At 37.6% G+C, this 22,794-nt stretch overlaps 1 protein-coding gene across 3 annotated transcripts in view; it reads right to left on the bottom strand.

Moving 5' to 3' along the window:
- msraa (methionine sulfoxide reductase Aa) overlaps positions 1–20,318 on the bottom strand; it is a 77,393-nt gene extending 57,075 nt beyond the window's left edge. Inside the window, exon 1 of one of the 3 annotated variants that reach the window (XM_066704861.1) lies at positions 20,124–20,318. In XM_066704861.1, the coding sequence (XP_066560958.1) occupies positions 20,124–20,259 (136 nt within the window). In that variant the 5' untranslated portion in view covers positions 20,260–20,318. Of the gene's footprint in view, positions 1–12,176; positions 12,217–16,453; positions 16,568–20,123 lie in introns of those variants that run through there. The other 2 variants (XM_066704870.1, XM_066704877.1) reach the window with 2 other exon arrangements.
- Between the last annotated feature and the right edge of the window lie 2,476 nt (positions 20,319–22,794).

The raw sequence follows: 22,794 nt of genomic DNA, 5'->3' as shown, positions 1-22,794 counted from the left end.
TTAATAAACATCAGCCCCAGATACTTTACTGACTCGCGTTTACATATGTTTAAAGATAAACTCTGCATTTCAAAGCTTCCTTCAAGATATGGAGACCATGTGATGTGTTAATCAAGCATAATTCTTCATTAAAGTAGGCACTCTAATTTTGTAGCTTGGCATTGCAGCAGACTACATTGTTCATAGGATCCTTTTCGTGCTTTTTCATTACTTCTCCAGGCAACCTTTATCCCAGCTTAAAGCAATAAGTCTACAAACAATATACTCACAGAGATTTTCACAGTATTTCCTAAAATTGCATCCCAAGATGGACAGTGTGCTGAAATGAGGTGAGGATATTTAAAAATAAATAAATAAATAAGCATAATTGCATTGGTTTCCTATTGAATGATTGATTGCAATATCGGAACACTGTTATCCTAACATGTCACACTTTCCTCTGCAAAGCATGGACATGGTCTGAAATCGAGTTAGAAAACTCAATTTTCATGGTGGGTGAACTTATTTAATTGCAGTTGCACATTTCAATGCAATTTACAGGACTGTTTTTAATGACTTCTCTATGGGCAGTTTTGCATATAGGACTGTATGCTGTACTTTATATAGATTCAAAGGTATTTCTCAAAGTCTCCATAATTCAGTACAGATTTTCTTCTTTATATTAATAACCTCCTCACAAATACTGAGCATTGGAGTGCACATAACCCTTTTTTGTTACAAATAACATAAGAAAAGCTTTGACTTGGTTCATGATTAGTGCCCAGTCGAGTGTGAGACATGGCATGAACCAAAGATTCCCAGCACTGTGCCCACAGATTGAAACCGTTTACAAAAAATGTACACCAAACTACTACATTTAAAAATTAAAAATGACAAGCTGACACTTGATTCTACTCTCTTAATAGGCGACTGGAAATGCCTCTAATCCAGCCTTCATCCTTCCCTGATGTAATAAATTAGATCTATTCTCCACCCGGCAATCAGAAACTCAATAAGTAATTACCATTCACCTTCACTAGTTCCACACCATTACACCAGTACTGATGACTCAGGAGACACCGCAGCCGCAATCAGTGACAGATTGTTTGGCGAGTGTGAGAGCAGAATGTAATGAACGGACTGCCTCTTTTGTTTCCCTCTCGGTGGTGATGTCTGCTGTATAGGGCTGACACTAAAGTCAAAGTTCTTCAGTTTTAGGAACACTACACCAGCAGTGGGCCTGGATGTTGTGCTTGGTGGGATCTCTTTCATGGCTTTGCCCTTCTTGCATGGGATGTGACCTTGAAGGTTTCCTCTCAGTGGGCCCTAGGTCACATGACAAAAGCCAAGACGCCCATTCAGACAGTCTGAAGAAGAAATGTCAGGGACTGATGGCCTTGGAGATAAATCTAGTCTCTGACCTGTACAGAAATGGGGTCTCCTGATCTGCACTGAAAAGAAAAGGGGTGGGGGTGGAGGGCAAGTTAAATATTAACCCCCTTAAAAACCCAAATCTTTAGTAAATTCATAGTTAATTAGCCATAAACCTAAATCATATTTAGAATATGTATTATTATGAATTGTGTTACTGCATCACAAGCAGAAAAGAGACACATGACACAATACATGATTGTATAACATCAGTGGGTTACTTTTCCTATTTTAGGCCCAAACAGCAGCCTGACCAACACCAACATTTCAAGATAGGCCTTTACAAACTTACACACAATTCAGTTTACTCAGTAGAAAACAAAACAGAACAAGAGCCATAAAGAGGACTCTAAGCCTAACCCTAGCCCGGACCAAAAGGTAACCCTAATTTCATTGAAAATTGTGATTCTTAAATTGTAATACTGAATATTATACTTTATAATAAAGTTAAAAATCATTGTAAGGCCATTTCAACCTTCATCTGTATCCCAAATCTCTGCACAATGAGAAATATACCCCTTATTTCATTGCTAATTGGAAGAGATACACACAAGTAAAATTAAATACATAAATAATTCCTACATGAATTACACAAGTCTGTACATCAAGACAAGCTCAGGTTTCTCACTGAAAGTAAGTTGTGTTTTAAACTTTATAATGGGGTGAGTGGGCAGGTATGTGAAGTAGCTTTGACTTAAGCTTGAAATGGTTGAGAAACACTGGTTCATAAACAATTGAAAGCTATAGGATCTTTCCCAGGGACCCCTTGCAGTTTGTTCAGTTGCAATATTAAATTGTAAATTAATTTTGTCATGGATTGTTTGGTTTTCTTTCTTTGGAGCTGCACAGTCCAGTCTGGGATGCGCTAGGCAGCTTGTATTGTCTGCTTGTATTGTCTTCTTCCTGTGCTCTGTGTGTAAATTGCCTGCTGCCTGGACTGAATCAGAATGGCAGGACATGGATTTCACATTGATTTGAAAAGTGATTCTTCTCATCAAAACGTCTGCAGTGATTTTCTCAAATGATACACTTAAATAAAAGTATAGCTGAGAAAGCAATGACTCACAGTCCGTCTGTGTCTTATCAAGTGAAGGACAAAAAATGCAACTTCCTCTAGCTCCACAGGCTTGTTGGTATTAAAATACTTTTATTTTCTCCACAACCCTTTTTAACTGCCAAGGCTCAATGGCTTTTTTTTTCCATTTTATTTTTTCAAAACATGACACAAATTGTACTTGTTATTCTCCTTTGCCCCTATTTTAAAATGGATGTGTTACAGGTGATGGTCATTGCAAAGACATACACATAGGTCTAGAGAATGTTTCTGAATTCAATGAACTGTTATATAATTGAAAAGACAATCAAGTATGCATTGATAGCATGAGAAAAACTCACAAATTTATCTTTGGGAATAAAAAGGCTTATTCATTTTCAGAAAAAGGACACAGCATTTTAGATATTCCACAGGGACCCAAAAGCACAGGGTTTGTTAATAACACAGCTTAGTAGTGCAATAAAAACTGCTCGGCTAAGAATCATTAGAAAATAGCCCAACTCCCTTTAATTGTAAATCAAGTTTAAGAAGTGCCTGGGGAGTCATCATTCAGTGCATCTAATGAATAAAAAAAAAAATCCATTAGCTAGCAACAATTTTATTGGAAAACGAAATTCCACAACAAAAGGGAAAAAGAGAAAGGAAGAGCTGATGGGACTGGAAGAAGGTACTTTGCGATTTGGAGCAACTTGCATGCTATACTGGCGATAACACGTCTTCAGCTCCGGTGACAATAAAGACAAGCAGTCAAGAAAGCATTAAAACTGCACTATGATTTACTGTTGAGAATTAACAGTGTGTTTACTTTGGAAAGGGAGAAATGGCCTGCCTGTGTTCCAGTTAAAATCCTGAAGTATATAATTTGCATATTAACTAGTCTGCATTCTGCTCATTTGCATATTAACCATCTACAGGGTTTGGATGATGTGAGGATTAGCAAATAGGCCATACACAAAATATCCAATTGTGGGCTTTGAAATATATATAAAGATACATTTTATTCCACACAAAAATAACACAATGTCAATGCATCAATGTAAGAGCAATTTAATACTGTTCATTTTCATCAATTTGTCCAGATATTATGCATTTAATATTTCTTACAGCAAACTGTGTCAAGGTTACTTCATCATCTGAGAATACCTCCTGTCCTCAAAGTGAGAAAGCATCTTATGAGCATGCCTGTTGTATAATAAAGGGCAAAACAAACAGGCTGCAAGCCCTAATAAACACATAGATCTTCAAACAATTGTAATGACATCTATTCGTAGTAATAACTGCCATATTGTATCTGGGCTACCTATTTAACAACAGGGCTCTGCTTTTGTGTATCTTTCTCTTATCTCTGTGGGAGAAAAAGGAAGACGAGCAGCCACATTTTTCCCCATTTAGAAATTGCTATATTTTTTCTTCCCATTTACTTCTTTGCATCTTCCTAATCATGGGCAGGAGACTTTCACTGGATAAAAAGGGAACAGGCTACCAGAGATCTAAAATGTAAAGACCGAGGGGCTCCTTTAATTGGCACATACATAAAAGAGAATCCATTTCATGACTTCCTTACCAGTGTCACAACTGAAAGAAAATGTACTTAAGAAGCAGGTGGATAACGAGGACAACTGTTAAAATGACAAATGCAGGTTAAGAAGTATAGATGTCAAGGGCTGAATTTCAAATGAAAGAGTCTTCATGCAGATGTTTGGTTGGTTCAGTTACAAGTGCAGCTACACCGTGAATAAATTATCCTGTCTGTAAAGCTCTGCAATCAGCTGCTTTCTCTTCCAAAGTGAGGGGCAGTTTAGCACAGAGGATTCTACCTGCAATTAAGGCAGCAAAAAGATAATTGTGCTAAAAGCTTCAGACAGCTACATCCCCACACCATTGTTTCTTTGGTGTGGTGGCTTGTAAGAACACAGACCGTGTGATTATAACAGAATATCTCCTTATTTCTTGGTATCAATTTGATTAGCTGTGATTTTTTTTCTTTTTTGGTACAATTAAGTCAATCTTTAACCTGTGATCTCATGTGCAGAACATATGCAGATCAGTTCATGAACAGAATGTATGTTTATGTTTGGATTGTCCTCATGGTGGTACGTTATTGTGATTCTCAAATAACCCACAATGTTTCCTATTTTTCTGTTGACCTAAAAGGCATTACAATCTACTTCATATCCCCCACAAAACACGCACGTTATTTTATCAAAATTATTTTAACAGTAATGTCAATTGAACCAAAGAACCAAGATATTAACCAATAGTCAAAAGCATGGACAGCTGCAAATGTGACCTCTACCTATTAAGATTCTCAGCAGAGCCAGACTAACACTAAGTAAAGGAATCATAAAGTAGCCCTAAAATACGCATTCAGATTATTTCTTGGTTAAAAAACAGGAAATCTTCAAATTGCAAGGCATGATAAACATTTCCATTACACAGAATTCTGTCGTGTTGCTTCAAGTAATAGGAATACAAAACATGATGGAGATTTGTTTTCCTTTTAACAACACCAACAACAACAGCACATCCTCAGACATCGATAACCATGGGGAATACTGTATATATGAATGCTTCTACAGTGCTGCATTCTCACCCGAGTTCATTTTCTCCAGGGAAAACAGTGACATTCATTATGGTTTAATTAATAAGTCAATACTTTAAACTTTACTGCTGAATTACATAAATAGCCCTAGCCTGATCAGGTGAACATGAGCTTTGTGTTGCATTCCTGGATGTAACAACAACTGTCTGTAGTTTTACACATTTGGCGGAATGCATTTGTGCGATACCTCTGTTGACATTTTAATCAGTTGTTTTGCTATATTTCTCTATTTTTGCTACTACAAATAATTTTATTTTTACTTAAGGCTCTATTTGTTAAAAAAAAATTATGCGTAGCACTACAAAAGAACATGTAAATCAGTAAGTGTGTTATTTCCCTTGGGTCATTCTCTGTAGAGTAATATACCAAAAGCTGTGCTCTCATCACATCATTTTAGTACACAGAGCAATATAGTTCAGTGATTTCATTTCTTTCCCTTTCAACTGAATTTACAGTAAAATATAATGCTGATAAAATGGAGGAATAAATATAACTCTTCTTATTTGCATTAATAATCAAATCAACCCATGCGTTATGCTGTTTTATAAATGAACTGTAGCAAGTCATATCTAATCATGAATATTCATAACATAATACAAGTTACTTCCCGGCTTCTGGATTAGTCACATGACTGACACAATAGAACAACCCTGGATTAGGCAGCCCCTGCTTTTTACTTGAGATACATTTTCTTTATTGACAATTATTTCATGTGCTATACAACAAATGGTAGTTTTGTGATGCTAGTTCACATTCATATGCATAATAAGGCCTACACAGACAGTGTGCATTAAACATTATCATTGATAATCTTCCATTAACACATATTCTTCCATACATACATGCAGACATACATACAGCAAATAGCACAAAATGCAGCCCATCAGAAATGTTGGTGGTTGTGCTTGGGTAAATTAAAAATAATTTCTGAATCAGGAACCTTTTACATATTAAAGTAGTAGTATGTAACAGCCATGATGTGAGTATATCTGATAAGTCAGTGATGCTGAAAAGGACAGAACACGCTTGCAGTCTGAGAAGGACACCGCATTGGCAGACAATTTGACCAATGTGCAAGATCAGACCCCGGCATGACTGCTCAGTGCGCTGTCATCTCCGAGCAAACTATTCCACTCAATATTAAAAACTGGAAAGAAAGACATTGTGTCCCCCAGCCTCCTTGTGTGTAGGATTTTGTATCTGGCCATTTATTGCACCCATTTTTATCTTTCGATTTAGTTTTGTGTCCCCCCGTCCTAAAACTGATACATTCCCCATCTTGACCCAAATATAACCTGCTCACAGACACAATTTTGCCCACCCAGTGACATTTCTGAAGGGATATCTAAGACTAAGAGGTATCTCCAGGAAATTCATGAAGTGAGCAATAATCACCAGTTTACATATGTCCCGTCCACTGCAATCAAAGCAATGCAATTAACAGTGCGGTACGTTCAGCTGTGCCAATTCCCTAACAGCCCCCCTCGGTGCTGAGAAGCCAGCTGCAAGCAACATTACCCGCATTTTAATAAAGCCCACAGCCCACAGTACAATTGTAGGGAGTGTGTGTGTGTGTGTGTGTTTGTGGGAGCATGTGCACGTGTGTGTGTGTGTGTGTGTGTGTGTGTGTGTGTGTGTGAAGGGGGGGCTGTAGAGAGAAGTGAGGGGTTAGAGTGGGAGTTAAAAATAAGAGAAAGAGAGAGAGAGAGAGAGAGAGAGAGAGAGAGAGAGAAAGACGGCAGAATCCGCATTGGATCAAAAGTAATTATTCACAGCAGGAGGCTGCAGAGTTAATTCAGCCAATCAGAGTTTAGGATGGGGGATGGGGAGACGGAGGAAAAGAGAGAGGGAGAGGGAGAGGGAGAAATTCTGTTAAATGCAGAAAGCACTTCAAAGTTACATTAACACCCTCATACACACGCACACACACACACAGGACAAATATTATAAATACAAATTAAAGACTAAGAATTATATTTCCAAAATCTGTGTTCCCTAATAGTGCATGCTGATCCCCAAAATCCCAATGGGGCTATCACTATATCTGGACATTTACAATGGGGGCATAATAAATGGCAGTGTCATTTAGAACCCTTTTGATCATATTATTTAGTATGTGAACTGAAGGATAATTGAGGTTTGAGTAGGATTTTAGGTGGAAAACCTCAACATTTTCAATAGATGAGCACAACTATACACAAAAAAAAAAAATCAGAAACACTCTACAAGACCAAAGCAAAGGCCCGATTTAAAGTTGTTGCTTCAATTTTGTACATTTCGGATTTGTTTTAGATAGGTTGTAAGGGCTATGGACTAGCAGTTGCTTGCATCTGTTCTGTAATTTTGAAATTTGGGATGATGAGGGCCCCTCTCTCCTGCACTATTAATGAGCACAGTTCTTATCCAAACCCCCCAGTGCCTGAGAGACAACCATATGTTTGAAGGTTTGTTTCTCCTTCAAACATAAAGAGAAAAACTGTATAGCAAGAAAACTAAAAACAGGAAAATCGATTTTACCTCACATACCCGTCGGAGTGAAGTGTTTTTGTTTCCACCCCTTATGTGCAGTTATACATGTTATATAAAACTGAATTAAGATGTTTTTCCCTGCAAACAGTTCTTAAAGAGTGAACCTCAGCATCGTTAATTCCTTCGGTTCCTTGTTTATGAAATCTGACTTTCTCTCGAATTATTCTTCTATTATAATTATTGTCGGAATATTAATGTCATATCTAATTCATTCTCAAAGAGAAGTTAAAAATAGTAAAGTATAAATTGAAGGCCCGGATGGTCTAATTGTTTCTATGAGGTCTGAAAGGTGCCTCTTTGTTTTCATTACATAAGGAAGATCAAAGAACATACTCTATGAAGTTAAATTACTCAAGTATGGGAAAAAATAAATATACAGAAATGCAGGATATGATTATAGATGTCAACAATTCCACTTCTATAAATTAACTTAGGCTTCAACAGGAAAATTCACACTGTATGGGGGGAAAGGCATTTTAAATATGATCTGTTCGAATGCTTTTTCTTTAAAATATAAGAACTTTATTTGCTTGCTACCATATTAAAATATTGTAAAATTGTAACACATGTAACTGTCAGAATTCAAGAGTTGTGGAGAAAACATAACTTAATTACTCCATTAATATATATTACTATAGTTAAAGATTGTAACCCAGTGTATTAGTGTAAGCTCCTAAAGATCTGGAGATCACAAGGGATTAGAAGACAATTACATGCAAAATAAGATAGAACATTTCGTAGCCTAGGACAAACCAGTGTAGTTTATTATTACGATAAATGTTCATAATATTTAAAACATATTTAAAAAACTAAGCATCCAGACTGATGTTTTACTTCCCTCCCATCTCCACAGAATTTCCTACCTTTTTCACATATAAAAATTATGCATTGCGCTGTTGCCATTGGTTTCTTCAACCTTTGCTCAGAAAGGTCGAGCGGAGCACTGAATGCAAAGTGTGAATGTGAACCTGCTATTAAAAAAGGATACTTCACACGGGTCTGGGCTGATTGGTGTTTTGCCACCACCTACACAGAGTCTAACCCTAGATTACTCGCCCCTCTCTCCAGCACTGCCCTCCACCTACACTCCCAGGGAGAAAGATAACAACACAGATTAATTATATAAAGCACATTCCCTTTTACACCCTTGGAAACAGTTTTGTGTGATCTTTTAAAAAATATATATTATTATTTAACATTTATTTATTTTTCCCACTGCCAGTGTCAATTCTCTGCGCTCATTAAAGGACTTTGACACAGCTCCCCCGTAGGGCTCAAGGTGGCAAGCTTGACATCTCTTTTAACAGGATCTTATATTCAAATACAGATTGCCTTCCAATTTCATGTCACATTTATGCACTAGGACATTAAAACAAATGTATTCACTCCATTCCTTGATACCTCTCTCACATTCCCTTACAAACTGGAACAGCTAAGCAACACTTTGAGACTGTGTTTTCTCAAAGATAACACAGACAACACACACAAGTCTTACTGCTTGTTCTACAGTCTGTTCTTTATTAAATGTTAAACCTCTGCAGCAAATATATTACCCTGGACATTTTGTGATTGATTAGCAGACCAACAGAGAGAATGATGGATGCAATAACTACTTGACAATCCTAAGTATTGGCCTGTCCAAATTTTCTTGTGGAAACTCTCTGTTTTGAGTCCCATAAGTATGTGACTACACTCTGTAATTCAAATGGTTTATTTTGCCTACTAGAACAATATACTTTCCATTTTGCAAACTTACAGCATATTTTCCTATTTTTATATATTACACATTGTTGATTTTGTCTGTTAAAATTTTAGCTATGAAAGCAACAGTGAAAGGGCCTGGCAAGGCTTAGTGCCCTGTAATGATAATATTCTGGCAAGACATTATAGCAATCAAACAACACATTCCCAATGACATAAGACTCTTCAATTATATCCCCCTAAGTGGTCAGATGGACTGTCCATTTATCAGCCCCTGATCACAAAAGGGTGTATTTATTCATAATCACTTTCATTGGATTGCCTGATTAAAATCTTCATATTCAAGACTGAAAACCAGATTAGTGAGATCACTCTAATTAACCTGTGAATTTGAACTGTGAATTTGAATGCTGTGTTTCCTGTTCCTGTTACAAGCAGAGTTTACAACAATTAAAATAAGTTAACAATAATGATCAAACTAAAGCTGGCAGAGGACTTTGCAGCACGGCATTTAAAACGGAAAACAGGAGACACTTCTTCACAAAGAGAGTCGTCACAATCTGGAACAAACTCCCCAGCGATGTGGTTGAAGCTGAAAATTTGGGAACATTTAAAATCAGACTGGATAGGATTCTTGGATCACTCAGTTATTAATGGACACCAAACAAGCACGGTGGGTTAAATGGCCTCCTCACGTTTGTAAACTTTCTTATGTTCTAATATAAATGCTGTAAATGCTGTTACCCACTAATCCACTACAGCAGACACCTGTATGTCTAATGGTTGACTCATGCAGTACTTTCAATTTGATTATTTTTTCCTCAGTTGATGACCCAAGAAAGTTTAATCCTGTACAGAGAGTTCTGTCAGTTTGTTTTCTGCCTTGACAGAGAAAATGCAGTTTCCCTCAGTAGTGCCACCTCTTCCATTCTCCTTGTGACAAAACATGAAAGACAACTGTAGAGATATGCATTTTCTCAATATATGTTACAAAAGACTGTGAGTATCCGATGGAGTCACATATCACGAGATAGGGCGATGTTATTTATCAGTCAGGGGAATGTCTTCTGGGATCCCAGTGCATACAGGAGAAACTGACTTCAAAATACACGTCTCTGACAATGCGAATTTGTCTTCCTGAGCTGGTGCAGGGTACATAGAACTGAGTTGGTTTGAATGGTAATTGGTTATGCCAACACTGGATGGCAAGCACAGTGTTTTTAGCAAGAGCTGCAATGGTCCTCCTTAGTATGGTATAGTTCTGCTGTTTGCACATTTTGGAAGACTCCTATAGCAGTCTACATTCATCTCAACTTATTACAATGGTCATTCTGAACAGACAAGATATTTAATAATATTTTTCAGTAGTGACGCTACACATTAAGTCAGTCTAGTTTTTAAATATGTCATGATCATTTCTCATTTTGATGTTATGCATTTACATATTAATTTTAGTTTTGAGACATTAAGGAACTCACAGTCATAAAAGCCACACAATTACTTTAAACTGGGTGCCTTTCCATCGGCTGATTTGTTGAACCATTACTGTGTCTATGACAAATGAAGACTAAATACTCATGATCTCACCTGAACATGACCATATTTAAATTCACTAAACATGCATGTGCAAACTTTATAAACCCTAAACAAATAACTCCATGAGAAACCTTCCAGAAACAGAGATATTGAGGTGACTGCATCTCAGGGAGTGGCCTATGTCCATGAAGGAAGAACTCTTTCTGCTCTCAGGGAAGAGGGTGTGTGGAAAATGTAGAATGACACAGTTGGGCCTAGCTTTGTGAAATACCTGGCCCAGTCAGCAAGGTCCAGTGGCTGCTGGTACTACATCTACACATTTATGAAACCAGTAGCAAAAGGATACTTCAGGTAACTTTCAAAAAATAATTTACATTTTTATGAGACCCCAGGATATAGTCCCACACAGGCTGATAGAAATGGTAATAGATTATTCATAAGGGTTACACATGAATGATTTCAAAATTGTACTTCAATAATTAAAAAAGGTTCATGTCCAAAACTTTTGGAATGTCATTAACGATGTCCATAACAGGTCAGACAAATTAAAGAAAACACACATAATAACACAAAGAAATTATCAAGAACACACATATTTCATATTTCTAAATGCTATTATCCTTTTCTTTTTGGTAATTTTAGAGTACAAAACTTCTCTGCTACACCACAACCTTAAACAGTCAAACTACATTACTATTAGGTTAAACTCTTTCCTTGCATTAGTGGACCATAACAAGTCCGCGTATTGCAAAAAATCAAAAGAAAACAATGGACAAGGGAACAGAAACTGTCTGTTTTTGCAGGGAAAGAGACAAGTAAGGCACTGAATCCTTGATAAAGTGTGGAGCCAACCAAAGAAGTGTGTGCCAAAGAGAGGTTATCAGACAGGTGAAAAGTCTTATGAAGTGCAGTTGCATGTTATGGAGTTTGTATCTTATTGAAGATTTCAAAAAGCAGTGGAGTTCAACATGGGGACACTGCTTCAGATGTATGAAGTGTGGAGTTCAGGTGGTAGATGCAGTATGCAAGGCAAAAAGGCTTACATCACAAACACAGAAGCCCATGCACACAGTAGGTTGACTAGATGTAAATGCCCGCTTAAGAACATTTCAACCACTCACTTTGCCCCATCCACACAATTACTTGTCTGGGTACAGAAGGGTACCACCTAACAAGTTTATATATACTAGTGAAATATTGTAAATGCACTGACAAAGTGCTCTAGCGATTGCAATACAGTAGGCGTTCAATGACACACCACTAAGGATACACCATTGGCTATCTTTCTACCCCATGTGAGCTACAGGACTATCCAGAATATATTACGATTTAATTTAAACTTACCAGAAATTTGGACATCCGGTTCCATTGGTGAAGGCTAGGTTACTTTGGAAATATATATATATATATATATATAAGATGAAGAAAAAAGCAGAATTGCATTGTGAACCATTCAGAGGACATCCAGGCCTTCCAAAAGTTGTGCATTTTCCGGTAAAACAGAAGAAATGAATTTGTCCAAAACCCAACCTAAAACACAGACTCCCAGACTCTGTAAGCAGCTGTAACCTGTAATTCATCAATGGCACTGCCAATTGCATGTGCACTTTTTGCTTTAAGAACTGTGAGACTTGGTCTTCTTTTTTTGTTAAGTGAAGGTCATTGCGGAATCCAAACATAATTGAAGCAAACACTGGAATCCTGTTAAAAACACAAGGTTTTGTTGTTGTTGTTTTGGTTTTGTCGGAACCCTCTCTGGCGTGGAGCAGATTCTGCACAGACTGAAGCTGCCAGGGAAGGCGCCCAACTTCTCTCAGCAGTTCACACTGTCTGTTGCCCCCAACGCATCGGTCATCTGGGTGTGGACCTTGTATGTGGTAATCAGCAAATTTAAGAATAAGCAAATAACTTGCCACCATCCAACTAGTAAGCATCAACAAATGCAAACCGCAAACTTTTTTTTTGGCATTTGTTTGCCTGCGATGCTGCTGGCAGTCCCTGGTCTTGAGAAACCTGACCCACTTTGAAGACATCCCCTTCTGTATTATTAACAAATATAGGCACAGGCTGCTCCTTGCTAATAAAAACAAGAGATATAAAACATTTGTGTCATCTGTGAGGTACAATAAGTTGCCTCTCTTTAAAAAAAATTGTAGGTGTACACGTATCATTAGTATGACGGCACATCTCTTTGTTAAACTGATCGTGCCCCCCGCCCTCTACTCCCTAATTTTTTTCAAAGTTGTTTTTTGTTTTTTTGGTTTGGTTTTGTTTGTTTTTTTAGTCTTGAAGCAGACATCCTACACCCTTGGTATTTTGATTTCCTTAGCGCAAAGCCGAGCAAGCAGACAAAGAGAGCTGCGATAGAACCGTGCCAAGTCTTGCCTGCCTTTTTTCCTTTCCTCTCTCCCTCTCTGCTCTCTCACAGCATGGCAACCTTCCCAAGCAGCCTTGGCGGAGCTCCAGCCGGTGCCAGCCTGTCTGTGTATATGTCCCCAAAACGAGCCGATTCGGGCAAATTAAAAGAAACAGAAACAAAAAACATAAATAAATAAATAACCCTCTCTTCTGTTCACCACCACTCCCTGGCACTACAATACTGTCTTCATCTTCTCGGTTTCCCCACCCAGACACACACATATACAGTTACCACTATCACTGCCAGCTCCCCCTCCCCTTCCCTTCCCTTCCCTTCCCTTCTCTTCCCTTCCCTTCCCACCCCTACCAAATGTACAGGGGTTTCTAAACGTTTCATTCAGTCACTTACTACTAGTCTCCTATATGTCTTTAAAGTGAACAGTTTCGCAAGTCCTGCAGTCGTTTAGTTATGCATTGCCAGGAGATCTATTCACTGCGTGCCAAACACGGCACCTCCTGTGGTTCAGGGAAATCTCAGTGCCCGCATTGCCCGTGCCAACTATCCCAGGCACCCCCACCCCCAAACAAGCATGCCCATCTACCCACCCACTCTATAGTGTAGTCTTATGGGATTCATCTAAGTGTGGCAGATGCGTAATTATTTCTATTGAAAAAAGAGAAGAGCAAAACCATTTGATTGGTTGTTAATTCTTCTTAAAGGCATTTGTTACTTTATCTGAAAGATTTCCTTTGGCGAAGGTACATTAAAGGGAATGTTCTACTATCTAGTATCCTTATGCAATATTTCCACTATAGATGGATTTTTTTTTAAATTTAACATTGGCTTGCTCCTCCTGCTCACTATCGATTGGTTAGCAGAGTAGGTGTATATTATTAACATGTGTTAGGAGATGAGTATACGCATGTAATGCTAGCAGTGCATCATGTAATAGCACAGCCCACCGCAATCCAAGTGAATGAACAGCTTTTCATGTTGCTTGGTCATAGAATGATCTACACAAGAATGATGACATCGAATACTACCAGGGCTCACTCAGAAAAGTGAAAATCACTGCAATGGATTTTTTTTCTTTCTTTCTCCAAAATACAAATGTTCAAAATCATGAGTCAAGAAAATAATTGACAACATTTTAAGTATCTAATTTTCACAACCAGTAGATTGACTTCTACTCAAGCCTTGACAAAGATGAAAGAAAGAACTTGATGAATGCCACATCAAATGAACAGAGCTTAATTGCAGGTTGCCTTGGTTCTCTGTCCTCTTATTCGATTAATTTGAACAGTACTGCTCAAGCCCTCCGTTAGTACCAGGGGTTATGATTCTTTTAAATTTTCTGAAACAACAAATTAAACATGAAAACAGGACACCACTGAAATTCACCACCACAGAGCATGCATGGAAAGAGCCGAGGCAGGGTATCTGTGGGAGGGATAACTCTGAGAGGAATGGAAGACTCTGTGAGTGTTTAACTTTTATCTTAAGAAATTAAATTAGTACAATTAACCAAAAGCATCAAACACTCTGTCGATGCTCAATAAGCCATCAGACGATGTCTGCACAGTAGGTTGTGGTCTCAACAGATTGAGCCAGTGGATATATTTCAGAAACACTGCAGTAGATGTATGAGTACTGATAGGATCCTGATGATGTAACTCCTAACACCTTCCTAATAGCTCACACTCTATCCTCATGAAACAGCCATTCTGAAATTAGGGAACACTACGTTAACAAAAATCTTGGGAAAACAAATCTTTGGGGGCCAATCGGTTTCAAATCTAGTGTCATAAAATAACAATATAACCCAGAAAGTTCCCAAGGGTTCCTCCAGCTGAAGCCTCTACTCAGATTGCCAGAACAACTAATTAGACTGGAAATGCGTGGCTGAAATCCAGTGTGTGCCATTTGCTCACTGTGGCTGAGGCAGCTCAAGAATAAGAATTTCAGGTGTGAAGGAGGCTGGCATCAACATAGGGATCTTGGGACTGAGTCGTGTCAGTCCTCTGCTTGACACCGAAGCCCTGCTCTTTGTGTAGCAGCATCGAAATGCAATAAGAAAAGTGAAGGGGTTGGCAGAGCACTTGTCTGCAAGGCCATTTTGACAGATTTCCTCTTAGCTGGAAACCTGTTTTAGGATTTTGTAAAGCCTAGATCCACACTGAATGTTTGAGCTCTTCGAAATCATCACTTTTAAGTGTCAATCTGTGACTTCCTACTTCCACTGTTTGTCACTCTAGAATACGTTTATCAGCTTCAAGGCAGTGGTAGATTTATTATTTAAGGACTTGTACAAGTTTAAATAAGTTTTCTGGACTCTTCAGGTTGATACCTAAAGGCTTTCAGTCAAAAGTTATCCTTAAAACCTGAACTAAGAATACACAAGTGGTAATTTATCCAAATCAAACATTTTAAAGAGAAACAAAATTCTAAAACATTAAACATTTAGAAAAAATTGAGAATGTGCAAGAGGGAATGCTCAGAAATTTCTACTTCAAAGATGCATCTTGGGAATTTTACAGGCTCATGAAATTAACACTACAAGCTAAGGACTGGAATCTCAGACATTTGAATGCATGTACAGTACTGCATACAGCTCTGTGAGGTAGAGGGCCTTCAATTCATTTGGGCCCTCTGACAAGAACACAATTTTGTTCTGTCAGCTCTCCATTATTATGCTAAAACAGTTGCATGGCTGGTTGCAGTTAATAGGGAGTTAAAGCACAAAGTCAAATGTCGTTTTGAAGGACAAAAGAATAAACTTTATAGCAGATTTTAAGTCTCAAAGGTTGGGAACAACATACAGCATAACCATAAGTATAGTACATGAGACTAACCTACAATTCCATATTATTATCGACATACTGTAGTAGTGATATGAAATCAGTCACACCACTGTGATTATACAATGGTGGTGTGAGGACCAGAGGGGAGATACATATAGAACTGATAAGAAGCATAAGTAATAGCTTGAGACTAAAATAATATTTTTGGTTATTAATGATTCTAGTTGGCTAAATCTCACTCAATGGAAATAATATAGGGTTGGTTAAAATGAAATCAGAATTAAGGCTTATGTTAAGAACTTCAAATATCTTAAAGAAGGTCCTTTTTTCCCCAAAGGTCATTTGACTATTTTATAAGCATAATTTCTGTGAGACAGACTAAAACACAGACACAGTGCAGCTTTCCATTGTTGCAATACAATGTTTATGGTTAATTTTGTTAGAGACTAACCCATACTTACATATCTGAAAAAACAGACCTGTTGTCCCTGGTATGAAAAAATAAATCCACTTCATATTGAGTCAGAAAATGTTTCACCCTTCATAAGCTGTGACCTCAAATTTAGTCCTTAAGAATGTCTTGAAACAAGTGGGCTGCCCACTGTGTATCTCGCCTGGTCTCTTTTTCGAACCGTTCCCTGGCAACATCCCAGCCCCCCAGTACAGTTCTGTTGCCAAGGGGAAGCCTTTGGAGGCTGGTGGCAGTAATCAGCCCACTGCAGTCCTGTGGGGTGTATCTGTGCACGCCTGCTCTGCTTCATGCCATTGCACAGAGCTGCAATGTGAGGTGCATCTTAAACAGCCCAACACAGCTCTGGGGACCTCACTCTTTCAGTTGAGCAGGGAGAAGAAGGAAGAGAAAACACACACACACACAAAAATACCCCTCTAGGAAAGGCTCTGCTGAAACTCAGTTTGATCACCTGATACAGTACAAAGCACACTTTTTTTGCAGTTGATTCTCACAACCTTAGAAACAGATTTCCCATTTGTAAGTTTACCCCAGCTTGCGTAAGATGTCTACTGCTGGGGCCTGCACAGTTGAGAGTCAGATCTCTCTGGGATTTAATATAAACCATTTATTTCACTTTCATTTTGCTTGCTGTTTTAAAGGAAGACCAAAACACTGAAGGTACCGCACTGTGTTTTTCCCTAATCGATATGTCTTAATACATCCAGCTGCTGTTCAGACAGCAAGCCTACAGCGTGACATTATCTTTCTTTCTTTGTGTACGTCCACTAGGTTTGCCGATCTCCATCACTGCAGCCTCAACTACGCTTTCTTGTAAATTTCCACTTTATGTAACAGTACTTGTGTCAGCTGTTTCTTCAACACTGCAGAAAGTTTGCATATTTATGGTGCTTCTTATCCCAAACTGAAAGGAAACAGTATTAAAGTTTAATGCAAATGCAGTGTATAATACTACATTTTTTAAATTAAACCCTGAAAATATCTGATGTTATGCATCAACTTGCTTTAAACATCACAGAATTGCATTAAGCAAAGGAGTGTTTTCCCTACAGGTTTCAGTTTGTGCTGAGGCTCATTTGTAGAGAACTGAATGATACAGTTATAATTACTGGAGTAACATGGGATTTGTGCTATAACTTCAGTATTTGTGTAACCATATAACTATCAAAATACTTATTGAATGGTTATAAGGGTGTGTGTGGGGAGGGGGGTAAATCTTGACTTTTTTGTAGGACAATTAAACATCCCTTCATAACAATAGATTCATCAAAGCTGTGGTGAAAAAACGAATTGAAATACAATAAAAAGAAAAACTGTTTAAACAATTATTTTAACTGCAAATGTCAGCGAATGTTAAATATGTAGTACTTAGTAGTAATTTGACAGTTTGAAAAATCTTATATACATAAACATTATGTCACAAAATCTCTCTCTATGCAATATATACAGTATATTTTATATTTATATCTATGTAATAAAGGCATTAAGGTATACAAAGGCATAAAGGTAAAGGACGGATTATTATTCATGTTATCATTGTTTCAGAATATGGGTTTAAAGTGTATAGTTCACTTGATAGGAGGGTGACACTTATGGATAAGTTGACAATGTACTTGATGATTTCAATTTCATTTGAACATTTTTATTAATTGCATATTATGATATGATATGAGCCACTGGAAGTGGCTTTAGCATTCTTTACCTTTCGTTTTGACAGTATTAACAAGCAACTATATGCATTAGTTGAACAGTGAAATCATCCAACCAGGCACTTTTTCAAACAGTTTTTTTTAATATAATCGGTTGTTATGCCAAATGCCACCCCTGCCAAATTGTTTTGTTTGTATTTGGCACAAAAGGTGCCATATACTGTCTCCTCTGCTAAAAAGTGTTTCTTAATATTTTGAAAATTATTATATTCTAAATTACATAGGACAAACATAGCCATACATTTGGTAACACTATACAATGCATTTTGATGCCGTATTTAGAATTCTGTATCACCAATGTAATTTTTTGATAATTGAAACACAAATATAATTTTACCATGCCTAAAAAGACATTTTTATATGCTGTTATTCATTGTTAAGTATGAATTTGAAATGTTGCTTCCATTGCTTACTCGTGCTGAGACAAGGGCACATGTGGACGCACTCAGAGGTCTAACACCTGGAGCTGTATTTATAGTGAACAAGCCAACACATTTCCATTTCAATGTGCTTCTAGTCATGTGTTTTGCGCTTTGAGATTCTGGTTAGTTAAAGATGAAAAACAGCTCTTGGGGGCCTGTAGGTAGGAGGGAAATGGTTTTGTTGTATTCATATGTGGTCTATCATTTGATATTTTGCGATATGAATGTAATTGAGCAGACATTGCTTCTATAGATCAGTGCTGGAAATTATTTGAAAAGAGCATTTCAAGGATGCTGTTAATAAATAAGAACTAATTATGTTCTAAAACAGATGTTGGACTCCTGTTCTGTTTATTCTGTCGGAATGCTAACAGAAGCTCAATAAAGGGTCTTTTGAACAGTAATGCCATATGTGAAGAATGATGCAACATTATAACTTCATTCCGAGATGTCACAGGGACCTTCTGACAAAAGCAAAACAAGTAAAAATTGTTACTATAGGCAGACATTATTGTCATTGGTTGTCTTGATTCTGTTTTTAACAAATGTTGGCTCTAATACATTGTGTGTTTCTAATACATTGTGTGTCATTTCAGAAATCATCACATTTTCATTGTATGATGATGTAATTCACAATTGCAGTGGCAACTAAGGTGTTTTCGATTGTCATGACTTGAAGTTACAAAATACCTAATCATCCTTTTCTGACTAGAGTGGTTATAGAAGAGATTATATTTTTGAGATGAGCATGTGTTACACTTAAATTGATATTTATTTAACAACTTGAATGTCTAATTGTTTCATAATTACTTAATGGCCTGTTCTCACCAACTCGTTCACTCTACTCTGGCGAGGTGGTATAATAGTGTCGTTTTGCCAGCTGGGACACAGTAAGACACTAACAGACACAAAGACACTGACAAACACATGCACACAGAGCCGTGCTGAAGAAGTAAAGTAAGTGGGTATATTATATGGGCCAAAGATAAGGTTACAACACCATTGTCCCCTATGAGTCTTTTTGCTACTACATTTTTAGTCACTTAAGACACTTTTTTATGCCGTGTGGCACGTACATACTATAACTTCCATTAACATACATATTAAATATTATGCAAAATGTACTCTCACAAGCAAATATTACTTATTATTATTATTATTATTATTATTATTATTATTATTATTATTAAAGGCGCTGTATACTACTTTCTTGCAGTGTCAGATTAGTCGTTTGTGGGAGGAAAAAGTGCGCATGCGCAACAGCAAGCAGTTCGGCAGAGGCAAACATCAATCAGCAGGGTGTTCACATCAGGAAAGCTTTGAGTTAGAGACCACTTGACAAATAAAACAACCAAACAGATAGTAAGTATACTTAAGAATGTATCGCAATAAATGGCAACGATATCATGAGCGTCTGTTCTCTTTCCCTTTGCAGTGCATGAACAGCGAGTCTGCAACGTGCATAGTTACGTAAGGGTGCGCTGTGAGGGATTCGTGCTTGTGAAACACATAAAAACTCATTTCCTACCCGACACTTGCACCCTGTCGCTCCTGCCCGGTAGAGCGCTGTCCCGGGTCGGGAACTGCAGTTTCGAGGACATGTCGCCCATTCGGCTGTACGTGAAATGACGGCAAATTAAAAGTAGCCGCGCCGGAGCCACCATGCAGCTCAGAGCAGACGACACCGCAGCGACCTCTCTGACCCTTGACAAGTTACACAACGGCGCTGCAGGAAGTGAGCTGCACCTTGGATATAGTTGTGAGATTGCATTGTTTTTCAGAACTGTAGCAGACACAAGCACACATGTATGACCTCGCCCTTTCCACTAAGTATTTGTTATGGTTGTCCATTTATTATAATTATGATGATACCGATTTGAATGTGTTGATACAGCTGAACTGGGGTGTTGTGTGTTTATTAAACAGTATTTTCCCAGTGTGTGTGTAGTAAAAGTTATGATATTTTGACATAAATCATGTTACTGGATAATGCCTCAGTAGACAAACATTTAGCCTACATATGTTGGAAGAGCTTCAGTTCAAAATGCAGGTAGTAGCATTATGAAGACGGCTTAACATCACAAGTAGCTTTACAGTAAATCTAATTAAACAAAGGCAGGAAGCAGCCTTTTAAGAATAATGAAAATACACACTTTACATTTCACAGAAATCAGAGCCAGCTTCGTTGGCATCACTGACCTGCCTGTTATCCTTGCAGGTGGATAATAGAGGCTTCACATTCTGTTGAATTACAAGAACATTGTTAGTCTGTTACCATATAAGAAACAGAGACACATATTTTAGAGACATTTACTGGAATCCACAGACAATCAATAATTACAAGTATCACTAAAGTGTAAAAGCAGACTAAGATTGCTTTAAAGGGCCATTTGCAGCTAAGTGCCCAGTTTAAACCTGAGATTTCCAGTCTCAGCATGCATGCTGCAGTGAGTAAAAGCCTTGGTTAGAACTAATAGAATCCTCCATCACATTCTTGAAAGGAATAGCCTAAACATCCCATTTCAGATGTTGCATCACTTTCAGGGCTTTAACCACTGGCCATTTTAGAAGCATAGGTTAGGATGCTCATCAATCATTCTTAAAACTCTTGCTTTAATGCAATTCCCTTCATTTCCCAGTGTCGTTGCAAATCTGATCATTTTTCAACAGTTGTTTGTGTAATATGTCGACCTCAGAACAATTATTAGGGGCAAGTTAGCAAGGCTTTCCTTTTTTAAGATACAGAGGAAGCATTGCACCATTTTTGTCAAGAATATCCCATGCTAGTGAAGAACATCTCTGGGTAGAAAATAAACACTTTTCAACTTCGTGTAATTTTGTGCTATACTAGTGGTAATAAAGATTATGTTTGAAGTGTTTCTTCTGAACACAAGTGTTTTTGTTACAGTTGCATAGTTTGAAGTTGTGTGTCCTCCAAAATGCAGTGATTAGATAGAGCTTCTACTAACCCTCTATGAAGCCAAAAGCATCAGCAAAAGATAACAATGCACTGAATGTTTCTTTACATTTCAAACACCATATTTTGGTGTTTGGCATCTTGGAGGAAGACTATCTTTTATGTAAGAGACAGTTTTGTATCCAGAGACATTTAATAAGCAACAGCCCTGAAGGTTTTACCAAGTGGCATTCAATCGAAGCTTGTCTGTAATTCTCATTTTGTTGATGGACAACGGCCTGGGAAATTATTCTTAAAATAGCCATATATATTGTTGTACCATATGGAGTACAGGCAGGAACAGTTCAGTCATTTATTAGTGTAAGAGGTGGGTTATTGGATTAGTTTCCACAGGAACAAACAAACGAGCCAGGTTGACATAAAAAATAAAAGCACAGAAGGAATCATATAATGCAGCTGGAGATAGTCTGGTATATTAAACAGGTTTAACCATGTCCAAATTCTCCAGACTCAAGATTGCAGATACATTTATAAGCACCTCAGCACAGATACAGGGTGTGAACTCAGTTTGATGCTCTGAGTGTTAATGTACAAACCCTTATTAGTCTATGGTCACACCCTTTGTTGCACTGAAAGCTTTTCAGAAGTGTACATCACATTTCAGTATGGTGCCTTGTGTCTTTTCAGAAAAGGGGCAACTTGATCAAAAATCATCAGGAAAATGTTTTATTGTATGCCAGCAAGAGAAGTATTGGAAGCAAACAATATATAAACAAAATAACATGAATAACAAATCACAATTGTTCAATTTTAATGCACCTGAGAAAAAAACAATTCCTTTACAGCTTATGTCTAACCCACATAGAACTGAAACATACAAAAACGTCACTAACAGCCCACAGCTAGAATGCAGGATCTCTTTACATATAATGGGACGCCCCTCCTTCATACAATTTTTGGAATGGTTACAATAATAATAATAATATTTCAGGTAATTATAAAACCAATACATTCAATGGTATCATGTTGCATCTCCATCACAGTACATTTTTAAACAGGTATAATTTCATTAAAATTGAGTAATAAAGGATTTAAACAGCCCCCCCCTTCTTCTAACACAAAATTGGCCATCACTAATAAACCGCCGATCTAAATGGTGTCAATCGCGCTCCCTGAAACAGTGCCTTAAATTGGCCTGTTTCAAAATATAAATGCCTGAATAAAAACGTATTCTTTTGCTGAGGTAAAATATTCTCCATTTCACTCAAAATAACAGGTAAGA

The sequence above is a fragment of the Amia ocellicauda genome, chromosome 1 (genome assembly GCF_036373705.1).
Source record: "Amia ocellicauda isolate fAmiCal2 chromosome 1, fAmiCal2.hap1, whole genome shotgun sequence".
NCBI classification, from domain to species: domain Eukaryota; kingdom Metazoa; phylum Chordata; class Actinopteri; order Amiiformes; family Amiidae; genus Amia; species Amia ocellicauda.
Note: the sequence above shows the minus strand (reverse complement) of the source record. Positions and strands in the feature narration are given on the sequence as shown.